General features: G+C 45.8%; 1 protein-coding gene across 4 annotated transcripts in view; it reads right to left on the bottom strand.

The window, feature by feature from the left end:
• LOC308128664 (protein sidekick-1-like) overlaps positions 1 to 13,334 on the bottom strand; it is a gene marked incomplete at its 5' end in the record, with an annotated part of 285,540 nt that overhangs the window by 658 nt on the left and 271,548 nt on the right. For 3 of the 4 annotated variants that reach the window (XM_080494304.1, XM_080494306.1, XM_080494307.1), the window contains 9 exons: positions 492 to 621; positions 719 to 839; positions 2,907 to 3,044; positions 3,294 to 3,458; positions 3,884 to 4,009; positions 4,987 to 5,148; positions 5,237 to 5,374; positions 5,754 to 5,940; positions 12,085 to 12,200. In XM_080494304.1, the coding sequence (XP_080350430.1) occupies positions 492 to 621; positions 719 to 839; positions 2,907 to 3,044; positions 3,294 to 3,458; positions 3,884 to 4,009; positions 4,987 to 5,148; positions 5,237 to 5,374; positions 5,754 to 5,940; positions 12,085 to 12,200 (1,283 nt within the window). The remainder of the gene's footprint in view (positions 1 to 491; positions 622 to 718; positions 840 to 2,906; positions 3,045 to 3,293; positions 3,459 to 3,883; positions 4,010 to 4,986; positions 5,149 to 5,236; positions 5,375 to 5,753; positions 5,941 to 12,084; positions 12,201 to 13,334) is intronic. The other variant, XM_080494305.1, reaches the window with a different exon arrangement.

Genomic DNA, 13,334 nt, shown 5'->3' with positions numbered 1-13,334 from the left:
AGACCTCATTTTGGATTATGAAAAATAAAATCAGTAGCCATAATTCCCATGTGCCGTTGTGGTGAATGTGTTTGGGCACAGTTCGTCTTAATGATCAAAATTCTCCGTCCGTCATGTTGAGTTTGACACAATTTGGCACAAAGAGGTTGAAGTCATTTCTTCATCACATAAGCGAGAGAACAATGTCTCACGACTGTAAATATTCAAAAGCTACTCGAGTGAAGTCAAAGAATAAAAAAAAAAAACAAGCGACAACGCAGTGAAATAGCATGCTGAAGCTTTTAAAAGGCTCAGAGACGTAATTAAAACACAGAGGGTTGACGTAAGACAGCCGAGAGACAACAGGAAAGTGAAAGATGCTCTTAAACCAAGTCGGTTTTTTATAAAAACTTTGACTTCATCCCGACAGGAGGGACAAAACAAGCCTCGTCCGGGGGGGGACGCCGGTCTCCCCCAGAGCGAGGGGAGGACGGGCCGATAGAAAGAGATACCTCTGAGTCAGAGACCTCAGTGGGTTTCTCCGTCAGCGTGGTGCTCTCCGTCAGCACGGCGCCGTTGTAGTTGTTACAGATGTCCTCGTCAGAGTAGTGCAGGACGCCCGGGCTGGGCCTGGGCGGAGACCTGACGGAGCACAGACGGAGATGTTTCAGTCGGGGATGAGGACGAGTCTGAGAGGGGAGGTGGAGGTGGAGGGTGGGGGTTGGGGGGGGGCGCTCACCTGGTCCCGTTCTTCTTCAGGAAGGAGTTCTTGGTGTTGAGCGTCCTGCTGTTGAGCTCCAGAGCGGTGAAGCCTCCGTTGTCCAGCGTCACCGACTCCTCCGCCGTGGACGCGTGCTTCCCTGCAGCACCACAACAGGAGGAGACAGATAAGTGTTGGGACATTTAAGAGCAGCGGCGTCGCCTCCGAGCTGTTTTCTGCTGAAATGGTTCCCTTTCGTTGCAGTCCTGCCACTTAATGTGGGCTCGGCTTCCTTTTCAGGCTCGGGAATGAGACGCAAATGAAAGAGGGACGGCAGCGTTTGACAATCAGGCGACGCCCACACAGACCACCTCCATCTTTCATCCACCAGTGACACTGAACCATAGAACGACAGGGAGATGATTTCAACTGAGACAAATAGATTTGCTGTTTGCAGCATGCTGAGAGGCCGAGGAAGAAATCAAAACAATGCAATTTGCCGTTCCTCAGTGACTCCGGCTCTGTCGTCATGCGTGTTTGTGTTGTTGTCCTGTTTGAACCCAGAACCCCCCCCACACACACACACACACACACACACACACACACACCCCTTCATCGCTCCGCTGCCCCAGTGGTTGTACCAAGGTTTCCATGGCGACTCACACTAACAACTGTCCTAACCTGGACACCCAACGTGCTGCTGAACACATCACAGGAAGCCCCCGAGAGGGGAAAAAAAACAAAAACAAAAAAACCTGGATGAGAGGCGGGAACAAGCCTTGTCGAGTAACCGGGCGAAGCAACAATCACACGCCAGCAGTGTTCTGCCGTAATGAGTCGAAGGTTTGTCGCACACAACACGCGGAGGAAGGTTTTAAGCGCTCGCTGACTGACCCGTGGAGGCGGAGTGGGCTTAAATATACATAATTATAAACCTCTGTTCGGTATAATTGCCATTAATTGAGGAAATAAGAAAATTAATTTCGATGCTCTACCTCTCCAATACAGTTAAGTGAACAAAGTGAAGTTTCATATAAATGTCACTCATATTAAACCAAACTGTGAATTTGGTAGTTGAATTACAAACCATTTGTGGTGAATGCTGATCTGTCACGTTGGCACTGGATTACAATTACGCGCTATTTCTCTGGATAATGGTGACAGTTTCCTTTAACTGGTTCCGGAAAATAAGTAGTTATATGGGAACATGAATAACGTCTCTTTCAATTGCGATGTTTGAACGGTCTGTTACCGTCGTGGTGCTGCGACACGAGCTGAGCCGTCTGTCTGAAGCCTGGTTCATCTCAGTTACTTTATTTCTCTGCATGTTAAAGCCGCTCGTTAGACGACGGGAAGATGAAGACGTTTGTTATGGGGCCGACACAATACTCTGGCTCAACAAAAAAGGAAGTAAGTATTATTTGTTAAAGTAATAAAAAGAAAATCACTTGTTTTAAGACTATCAGGCTTGAATATCTCCAGTTTTGATCTTTCATGCTCATCAACTTTCTAAGATTACAGAGTGAGAGCGAAGCAAAGAGCTTGTTTCAGCAGCAGCCGGCAGTATAAATAAAAAAAAATAATAAAAAAATCCAAGGCTACAGCCTTTCTTCACCTTTATTTATAGAGTTTTGTTTGCTGTGGCACTTCAACATGAGTGTGGCTCTCTCAGGACATTATATTCAGAAGCTCAATAAAAAAAAACCCCAACAACAACATACATCTAACTGAGACCTGTGTTTCTCAAAACACCTGGATTTCAAAGGTGAAATCTGCCTGTACTTAAAATTCGATGTATTTTATAGCCACGAGGCGTGAAATGTTATTATACTGGCACAAACAATCGGCTCGCCATCTCCATCAGAATATAACACAAATAGCAGACTGGCGGAATTTGTGGGTGAGCGTTTGTTCCTGGAACGCTTCGGGGTGCAGTTTGTCCTGAATCATCCTGGTGAAGGAATAACACTCCCTCACACACACACCACAGTCCTGCAGGAACTAAACTGCTGCAGGCAGTTCTGCTCTGCCAACGATACAAGTGCGCTCACACACGTCTCCGCTTGTCAGAATCACAAAATCTGGAAGACCCTGTAATAAATCTTCAGAGGGTAAACACGGCGAGGCACAAGTGCTCTTCAGTTTATCCGTCATATCTGTGGAAGCTGGATGAAGGGACCTCGGGAGGCGAGGGGGGCGTCGGGGAGCCAACAACAGAGCCACAGACCTGTGCCGCAGGCCTTGTACTTGCTGCTGTGTCCGTGCAGGAGCAGCGCGAAGACCAGGACCAGGATGAGGATGAGTCCCACCAGAGCCATCACCAGCAGGAACCACCACTCCTCGTAGAACGGACGGTCGGTCAGCGCTGGAGGCCGGCAGAGGGACAAGTGTCAGACGGACATCAAACTGTCTTTTGCTTTGGTCTCTGAGGAACCAGAGCCACGGTAAAACCGAGCTCGCGCGGTGGGATGTAGTTGCAGTTGTCTGCCTTTAGAGGGCAGGAGAAGCACACATCAAGCCCAGTCCAATCCAACCCACTACGTCCTGTCAGATCCCAGTCAAACAAGGTGAGCCTGTTCATTAGCAACGTGTCCAGCAGCGTGCGGCCACTTACCAGCCAGAGCAGCGGAGGGGGTACTCGGCTGGCCGTATCCGAAGCGATTAACCGCGATGACTCTGAACTCGTAGCTGATCCCCGACCTGAGGCGCTCCAGCGGCACTGACACGGACCTGCTGCTGGGAGGGAGGAGCCGGATGAAGGAATCCCACACTCCCTCGTCTGCTTGATGGGCAGGCGAACAATAGAGGGGAGCATTAGCAGAAGGCGATAACACAAAATTATAAACTGCCTGATTACATTTAAGATGATGATAATAATGCGACGCCGACAGTGATTACTGTTGTGACTATTAATAAAAGGAGCATATCTATTATTATCAGAATTACACCTCGGTCTATGCTCGCTCTCCTGCAGAGTGTTAAAAGTATTTCCCACCGGAGCTCTCTTTATATATCACACCTCTGGTAATCTTTATTAGAAAATTGCGGCTGACTTGATTTGCACAGCAGGTCTTAATGAATCTGGAGGAAGTGGCGCACAGAACAATCCGGTTGCTGGGCTCAGCTTAAGCTCCCTGTTGAGCAAACCAAAAAGATTTGCACGCTGCGAAACGGTGCGTGTCGAGCGAAGCCGGGGTCGCGGACCTGAGGGACGGGCCTCCACGACGTAGCCGGTCACGGGCGCCGCACCCACGTCTCCCTCGGACCAGTGGATGCTGAGGGCGGAGGACGTCTTGGAGATGGACATCTCCATGGGCGAGCCGGGAGAACCTGCAGCATCAGGGGGACAGTCAGAAATCCACAAAGTGTCACCTTCAACACCAGGCTAACATCGTGTAAAATAACCAAACAACTGGAGCGTTGGGTTTGGATTCTTCCGCACAAAACATGTATTATAGGAATTGATGTGCTTGCATTTAATGAACTGATACATCAGAAAGGGGTAGTTTCTCTACCCTACTGCTGCTCACCCTCAAAAAGCTAGTTATTTGGGAAGATGAAGGATTAGTTGGTGAATAACGAGGCTTCCTGCTGGACTCTGGAGTGACTTCATTGAGACTCTGACTCCACACCACGAGACAAAGCAGACAAAGTTGTGCTGCTCTTCTGTTCGCACGGTGAAGAGTGACTGCGGCTGCAGAGTCAGCTCTTTTGATCCTCGTGGCTGCACGGCTGTGACGCTGCCTCCTGCTTCCTCTCGCTCACGAGTACCATCGAATAAAGGATTTGCGATTATGGAGGTTATAACGTCTTATCAGATGTTGAGGCATGACCTGAGTGTATTTATTGCAACGCTCTGCCACAATCTCAGTGTTCTGTGGTGTTGTTCAATCATTTTAAAGACAATGTGATATCAGTGTTTGGGCAGTACAGCGAAGCTGATACTTCACAGCAAGGAGGTTTTCCGGTTTCAACCTTTCTGTGTGAAGTTTGCATGTTCCTTTTGGGTCACTGTGGCTTTCTCACACAAAGCAGACATGCTTGCTGTTTGACTAGCAGCATTAGACTGCCTGTATGTGTGAGTGAATGTCTCTCTGTGTTCTCTGCGTTATACTGGCGTCATGAAGGACTGATTTCTGGGCATTTCTGTGCCTCTCATAGACCAAGTGACCAGTCAGATAATCACATTAGTAGGTTGGTGGATGAAGGGGAAAAGCCTTTTAGTTCCAGTCACTTTAACATGATGTCCCGAACGTGTGTGTATGTTATTTAACAGAAACATCCACACTTAAGAGTGTCCTTCCTACCTTTCACAGGCTGAGCAGTGACGTTTGCCTGGAGGGGAGGCCCGTAGCTGACAGTGAGGGCCTGAACGCTGAAGGTGTACGTCGCCCCCTTGATCAGGTCCCGAACCTTCAGCCAGCGCTGCCAGCTGCCCTTCACCTCCACCGTCACCACTTTGCTCACGCCTGCAGGTAGTTTCAGTGAAATGTCAGCGGGCGAACCGACGAACGTGAGCGTGCGAGTGCGTGAGCGAGTGCGTGAGTGAGTGCGTGCCTTGGACGGGAGCGGTCGGCTGGTACGTGACTCGGTAGCCTTCCAGCTGCCCGTTGGGAGTCGGCGGCGCCCCCCAGGACACGTTGACGCTTCCTCCCGTCACCTCGGAGAAGGACAGGAAGCCCGGCTGGCTGGGAGCTGCATGCAGATGAGGAAAGTACATTTTATGCAGCTTTTCATCACTTCCGCATGCTCTTGTTGGTTAAAAAAACAACAACCTTGTATTCAAAGTTTATTGCCCCAAATCTTCCCGCCATTTGAATATTGGATCCTAGGAGCTGCATTCAGAAACTGCTGTGTCTGTGCGAGCTGGACTGGCTCCGCCCACACACACGCCCCATCTATGGGAAGAGGAAGGAAGTGCTTCCTCTCGTGGTGCCATGTGCCAGAGCAGAGCTGCCTGATTGTGGGAGGAGCCTACCTTGATTGTGATTGGCTGAACCCCCTGATGACACTGCATAGGGTTTGATTTCTGATTGGCTCAAAGACTGAAAAGACAAACTGGAAAGCCTCTTACCAGACTGCTGAGTGCGAGCTCCGCGGGGGTCGCTGGGCGGCCCGTCTCCGGCCGTGTTGAAGGCGGTCAGCGTGGCCAGGTACGGCGTGTAGCTGGTCAGGTTCACGAGGACCACGCGGTTGTCCGGGACGAAGATCAGCTTCACCTTCTCACTCTGGTTCTGCTTGTCTCGCTCCCAGTAGTGGACCTGCAGCACATCGAACACAGACGCCGACTGTGTGATTCCCGACAGCAGCGTCTGTCCTCTGCCTTCCTTTAATTCAGTCCTGCCAGCTTCATGGAGGATTTACCTCGTCTTCATCGCTCATAAAGTCACCTGGTGGATTCAAATTAACAAGCTGTTTGCAGCTGTTTTACGAGGCGGTTATGACGTGATTAGCTTTTGTGTTGACAATTTAACTGAAGGGCAAAGTAGATGTCATTTCTTAACACAGATAGCGGCGCTCTGTTCCAGATGTAAATACTTTTACATTATAGACAAATTAACATTTCACTTGGCAGAAATGATCTTCAGAAATTCTTTCACGCATGTTAAAACGTTGACAAGCCAATCACAACATGCAGTGAAAATGCACATTTAATTAAAGGTTCACTGACATGGTATTTCTTTTGTTTAACGTCACGTCGGAGTAACTATAAATATCTCTTCAACTTTACACGTTTATGAGCCTAAAGAATGCGAAACTATCATCCATCAAATAAATCCACGACTGTAATCATGGTAAATCACAACAAAATGAATTGCAGGATCAGTGTTGAAAAATATCTTAATCTATGTTTAGTGCCTACAACTTCAGCGCAGTCTCCATCATTACCGAGAACAAAGATGCCTGAAAGCCAAACACATGTTAAATTTCTCAAGTACTTATTATTCATGAGCTGAGTTACATGGACCATAAGTAAACTCATTAAATCCCGTTCTGATTAAAACCGCTTCACGTAAACATTTTCTACCTAGTTTGAATTGATAAAGAACAATGGCGGTGGCAAAGCACAACTGGTCGAGGCAGGAAACTTAACACACTTAACACAAAACTGCATCTTCAATGCTGGTGGGTTGAGGACAAGTTCAGATAAATAAATAATCAGATTTACAAAAATGTTACCATTTAAAAGCCGGTATTGGCTCCTCCTCTTATTTTTCAGACAGAGATCACAGTTTTATTGCGTCACCTTGCAGATACTTTTTCACCATTTTGTAGATATTTTCAACATCTTTTTTGTTTCATTTGCATCTGTTCATAACTTTTTTGTGTCTCTATATATATTTTCTGTGTCTTTAACATAGTTTTGTAAATACATCTTCTGTATTTCTGTCCCACTTTCTGCTAAGTCTTTCTTTTGCAAGTCTTTGTGTTGAGAAGTTATTTGTTTATCACTTGTGTACTCTGATGCAGATCTCCCTTGTACATCTTAATCTAAGGTGATTAAAAAAAATAATATAAAAAAAACCCCGATTGAATATGTGTATCATTATTAATGTGCAGTACTTACCTTTGGTCCCATGCATGTAATCAGCTAAATGACATGATACATTAAAGGTTAAATTTGCGCGTTTATCCAAAGTAATGTAACTGCAGACTGCACACGTTCACGTGTGAATCGATGAGCACTTATGGGACCATTACGTTCCCTGATATTAACCACTAATGAAGACATATGAGATACTTCACTTATGTTAAGAACACGAAATTAACTGAGGTTAAGAATAATAATAAAAAAAAAAAATCAATTTATCATTGTAATGATTAAGATTACGAAACTACACTTATAGCATGGAAACATCACTCTTTAATATTACCAAAATACTTGTGAAAAATGTGTTACTTCACTACTAATAGGAGACCCAGTGACACAAACTGTATACGTATGTTTCTATAAGTCAAACACACATATCTGACATTATATGTCAATTTTACAATCAATGTTCTAAACTAATCCTCTCGACGGGTCAATTTCTAATAAACATTGAGTTTAGCACCACTGCGCTCAACCAAACACACGTACAGTGCGTCATTTACAAAAGGTGCAGTGAGTAGGAATTAATGGACTTATTTAACGTGCGTTTGAAAATGGATCCACTTCCAACTAGTTTTCTTTTCAGTGTTGATGAAGGTGCTTCACATGCATTCATCTTTTTTAATAAGAGAAATGAATCAATTATGTGCACTGAATGGAGGTAGGGCATCCTTCGCTAGAGGCCAAACACTTGGTGTCTATACAGGCACAAGCAAAACTACAAAAATAAGCAATAGCTCAACAAATAGCACAACACTGTTCCCCCTCTTTATGTCAGCGATTTCTCCTGTTTCCAAAAAGACACATGAATAGATGCAAAAGTTCCACGGCCTGGTTGTTTTCCCAATTAATGTTAAGCTGAAATAAGACGCCAAGTGTTTTAATTAACACTGAATGTCTTCCTTGGATGAGCCTCCATGACCTGCAGGTGTTGTACGACCGGCACATGCAGATCGTCTCATAACGAAATCCATGTGATGCAATGAATGGATGCTCCTTTAATTTAGAACAGGACTGGACACACAGATCCTCTGTAATGTTAGTCAGGCCTACAGCCAGTTGATTTAAATTTCCACTTGTACAAATCACGGCAGTTTGTTCAGACGAAAAAAGTTCTTCTGTCTGACACGCTGACTGCCTGCGGATTCTTAACAGAATGATTTCACAACAACAACAAAAGAGAAAAACAGAAAACTGCTTGCATACACAAACCACTGCTGTGGAACTCCAAATCGCACTGATGATATTTGTTATGCTTATCTATCAAAAAATATCTGATCACCCGTAACATAAAACAAACTCACTTAACAAGTTAGATTCGCTTCGAGGACTGATGAGGTGCTTTGAATTGATAATGTTTTAACTTGGCATGCATGGGTTTCCTCTTGGAACACCAGCTTCCTGCCACAATTTAAAATAACCCACAGGTTAGACTGATTCTAGATATACTGTAGGTAGGAGTGTGTTTGAGCTCTGTGATCCTAAAGCTGATCGAAAATATATGAAAAACGTCAAGAGCAAAAAATGTGTTGACTTTGTTAAAAAGAAATGGAGACAAATGTTGACTTAAAGTGAGGAAATTGCTTCTATAACTTATTACTTTTTTTTTTTGTTATTAATCTTAAATGTTTTGTCTTTCAACAAAACCTCCAAATCAAACCAAATATGAATAACTGCACAGCCGGTCTCAGTGTTTTCTCCAGCATTCGACAACAATCAGTCACCCCGTCATTCAGCACACGGCTCCTCCGCTCTTTTGATTTGTAATCTGATCACAAAACTGTGGCCTTTATAATCACTGGCAGTTTCCTGCGGGTCAGTGGCTCTGCGGCGCGGCGTCGGACCGTCAGGACGCATATAAAGTGAGAAAGTGACAGATAAGTCCTCGACGTGACAGGTTTGGCCGCAGTGTCAGGCTGCCGTGTGACGTCTCCACCAGGCTGCTCCCGTTTCCTCAACATTCAACTGTTGGCTGTAAATAACGCGCGAGAGGTGAAACACACTGATTTCATTAATTATGCAACGGATAGAAAGTATTTTGATTGAACCGGAGCGCGGGTTTCATCGGTTGTGTCACTCGTCTGTGAGCCTATATTCACTGGGAAGCTGTCTTCTCCACCTGTTCCACTCCTTTCTCCCAAACTATCTTTGTGCAGGTCCCCCCCCCCCCCCCCACGCAATCAGTCCCGAATCCCCACCCTTTGAAATATCATTGTAATTCTGTTATTCTGCCACCTCATCACCTCAGCCTCCACGTCAGTCAGTGGATCCTTCCAATCTTTCCATCAGACACGTCCCACTCTGACCCTCCGCCATCGCCATCTAGACTCCGGGGGGGGGGCGGGGAGGGGGAGGGGGGGTCCCATCTATCTCCTACCTTCCACCGCGCCGTCGCCATGCGATTTCATCTCCAAACTACTGAAGTGGATCAATGTCTTTTGTTGTGCCACGTCGATATGTGTCCTTATTCTTTAAGTCAGACGGGCCGACGGGAGGACCTGAGACACGGCTGTGGCTCAATTGGTCGAGACGTTCTGATTTATCAAGACTTCATCTGGAAAGATTCAGTAAATTGTTTGCATTCAATTAGTGGCCACAAGTCCTTGAACTGAATCGTCGTATCTGCAGGATTGGCTTGGCACCTGTTTTCCCCGCACGGTGACATTCCAGCACACACTCTTCACTGGCTGCTTCACATTCGTCTTCATTATGAATATTCAGTTGGTAGCCATAATTCTCACACTACCTTGTCGTCGAATAATTTGGCCCTCTGGTGGAGAGGATGAACCTTCAGTCACCGTCATGTTGGTCAAAGTTTCCCCACCACTGCTCCAAATGATGGTGAACAGACATCCCATCTATTGTATAGGCAAGGAGTCTGTTTCTGGAAATAGTGTCATTTGGGCCTTGGGCCACCAGGACGTCAGGTGTTTTCAGGATTTCAAACCAGATTGTTGGGACTTTTAAATTCCTGTTCCATGCAAAGTTAAAGGTTTTCACAGTTATTCAGTTTTGTATCGAGTCCCGAATAAAATCGTGGCGCTAAACAGCAAAGATCTCTCCTCGTTGAGATAACATTTAGCTTTTCAAAAAGGTTTCAGTATTTGTGGATGCCCTTATGCAACACGAGCGGGCTCTGTGTGGGTCGATTTACAAAGTGAAACAACAGCCAAGAGCAGATTTAAAAAGAAAAAAAAAAAAAAAGCATCCATTTTGTTATTATTCCTGACAGACAACATTACAGAGAACCACCAGCTAAATTTACCACTTCCAAACTCGGAAGTAGAGGCTTCTGAGTAGCACTTGAGGGCAGCATTATACCACGTCTGCCCTTCTCCCAGCTCTCACCATAATGAGATACTGAACAGCTCATCCATATGCTCAATTTAAAATCCAAGTGTATTGCCTTCTGCATGAAGAGGAGGAGGAGGAGGAGGGAGGAGGAGGAGGAGGAGGAGGGAGGGGTACTTCAAATTTAAACATTTCATGTCAGAAAATAGACAATGGAAAAAAATGGCTGAGCAGAAAGTGAGGGTCATTTAGTAAATGCACTCTCCACTATTGTGGTGTCCGGTCGGAGCCCGGGACCCTCAGCATTAATGGTCATACACGAGCATCATCCAGATATTGTTTGATAAGATCAAGAACGGAGTTTCTCACCATCTCTTTATTGGAGGAGATGATTTGAGCTCAGCAGACTTCAGAAGCAGGATGGATGCTGCTCGAGAGCACACACTTCATCACATCCCGGCTCGTGTTTGTTTCTGCAGAGCTTCCATTACAAATGACTGACCTATTTTTGTGCGATGGATGTAGTGAGTGGAAAATGATCTCGGCAATCCAAATACAGAAAATGTGAAATCTTCAGTTCACGGATCAGCCTCCAGATTTTAACATATGATTATGTGTGTGTTTGTTTGTTTTTTTTAAAGCTTTTCACAATCTGTGTATGTTAGAAATTGCAGCTGATGGGAGCAGCGCAGTTGGGTATTAACTGTTACCCCTCGCCAATCATGTTCAGTGTGTTTAACAAGCCCTCGAGGGCATTTTAGTAAACTTCCCCTGTTGAAAAATACTCATGCATCGGAGTTTACCTTCAGTCCTGCCTGCTGTCTGTGTTATTCATCCAGCAGAGTACAAGTGTTAACACAAGTCTGAACCTATAAATTCATTAAACATTCCTTCTTTGCTCTCTTCCTCTCATCTTAATCTCTTTAACCCCCTCTCCCTTGCCCCCCCCCCCCCCCCCCCCCCCCCGGCCGTCCATCTGTGGCACTTTAAACATATTCCCTCGATCTTCTCCTCTCATCAGGATTCTAGGGGGATCGCTCACTCGTCTCATTCCTTCACTCTGCAAATATTACATTCCCTTCTTTCTTCTCCATTCCTGCCTTTACTCTGGCAGAAATCAATGTGTCTAAAGCAGGACAGATAACCTTGTGTTTGAAGTACTAAGAGCGAGGGGGTGGGACAGGGGAGTTGAGGGGGAGAGACAGGCAAGAGGAGTGATATTGAAACCATTAAAGGATATTCAGATTCTTCCTCTAACTTAATTCCCTCCCTTTCTTGCTCGTGTCTACAGGACACTTGAAGGTGCAGCAGAGCGAAACCCCTCGAAAGACAAGAGGAGGGCTATTTTAAAGACAGGCAGAGTGGTGCGTCTCCGTCCGACACCCAACACTCACATTTAAAGTGTGTCTGCGCTTTTTTTTTTTTTTCCCCCCTTCTTCTTTTAGGATCGTCTTTCATGCAGCAACCTTACAACTCCGAGTCTGCATGCAAGTAAATGCTTGCTTTTTTTCCCCTTTCTTACCTTGTATCCTTGGATGAGTCCATTCTGGGTCTCGGGGGGTGGCGTGTCCCAGGTCACTTCCAGGGAGGAGGGGGACACAGCGGACACTGTGATGGACTGGGGGGCCACGGAAGGAGCTGCAGCAGACGACATTGTTTCAAAACCGTCACTGTGTGTACAACACGTGTGTGTGTGCAGCTGGGTGTGTTAAGAGTGGGAAGTTGGGGCGATATGCTCTACCCTTCCAATTAGGATGGGCCTAAGGCAGTACCTTGTTACTCCACTGTACCACACATATGCATGAACCGTCAGTGGTGTGCACCTGAGGCGAGAGAAAAGGCCATATCACCTCATTTCATCATCCCCCTCCAGCCTTTTCTGCCTCCGCTTCCTTCTCCGCTTGCTTATCCTCACCTCTCACTCCTCTGCATGTGATATGTATGGCCTACTAAACTCTACAAACACACGCAAACCTTCTTGAATATAAATGCGGCAGCAGCAGCAGCAGCAGCTGGATGGAGGGAGCGTGAGATCTGGAAAGAAGCTGCAGGAATGTGCTGGCACAAGCATCGTAGTGAGGAAATCTGTTCACCTGCATTTTTCTTCTTTGTTAGTTACGGCAACATTGTTGTGTGTTTGTGAGTGCGTGAGTCAGTGAGTTAGTGAGTGAGATGAATCCATGATTTGACCCTTTAGTACTACTAAACGTGAGGTGGTCCGTGTCTGCAAAGTAAAACAGTTTGTGCAGGTCATAAATATAGTGATCGTGTGTGTGTGTCTGTACATATAAGAAGACACACAATAACCGAGGCTCTCATGCCAATGCCACTCAAGGGGCCATGTGGCAGGACAAAACAAGAATACAGAACAGGAGCAACAAGCTGGACAACATGTCACCGCCACCTTCCACTGTGCGGGAGTGAATCAGAAATATACCACATCACCGGTCCCACATTGTGCCGCAGTGAGAACCTGCTCAGACAACCCTGGTCAAAAGGCATAAAAATGAAATTTATATAAGGCAATCAAAAAAAAAAATAAGATTAGCCGCCCATTTTTCAGCCCAGCAAGAAAGCAGATAAAAGGCAAGATGAAAAGCTGTTTGTGACAAAACTAGCCCAATTCAAGGTCCATCCAAAAGCTTTTTTATCCACAGCTCTCCGCAACATTTCAGGGTGTTTAACCATCCTACCACAGGCTTGGCGTGATCTATTTTGAATTTATTGATGTGCAATTGTTAGAGAATGTGCAATGACTTAGTGCTTCTGCCC

The sequence above is a fragment of the Blennius ocellaris genome (genome assembly GCF_963422515.1).
Source record: "Blennius ocellaris genome assembly, chromosome: 3".
Taxonomy (NCBI): domain Eukaryota; kingdom Metazoa; phylum Chordata; class Actinopteri; order Blenniiformes; family Blenniidae; genus Blennius; species Blennius ocellaris.
This window is presented reverse-complemented; position numbering and strand designations above follow the sequence as displayed.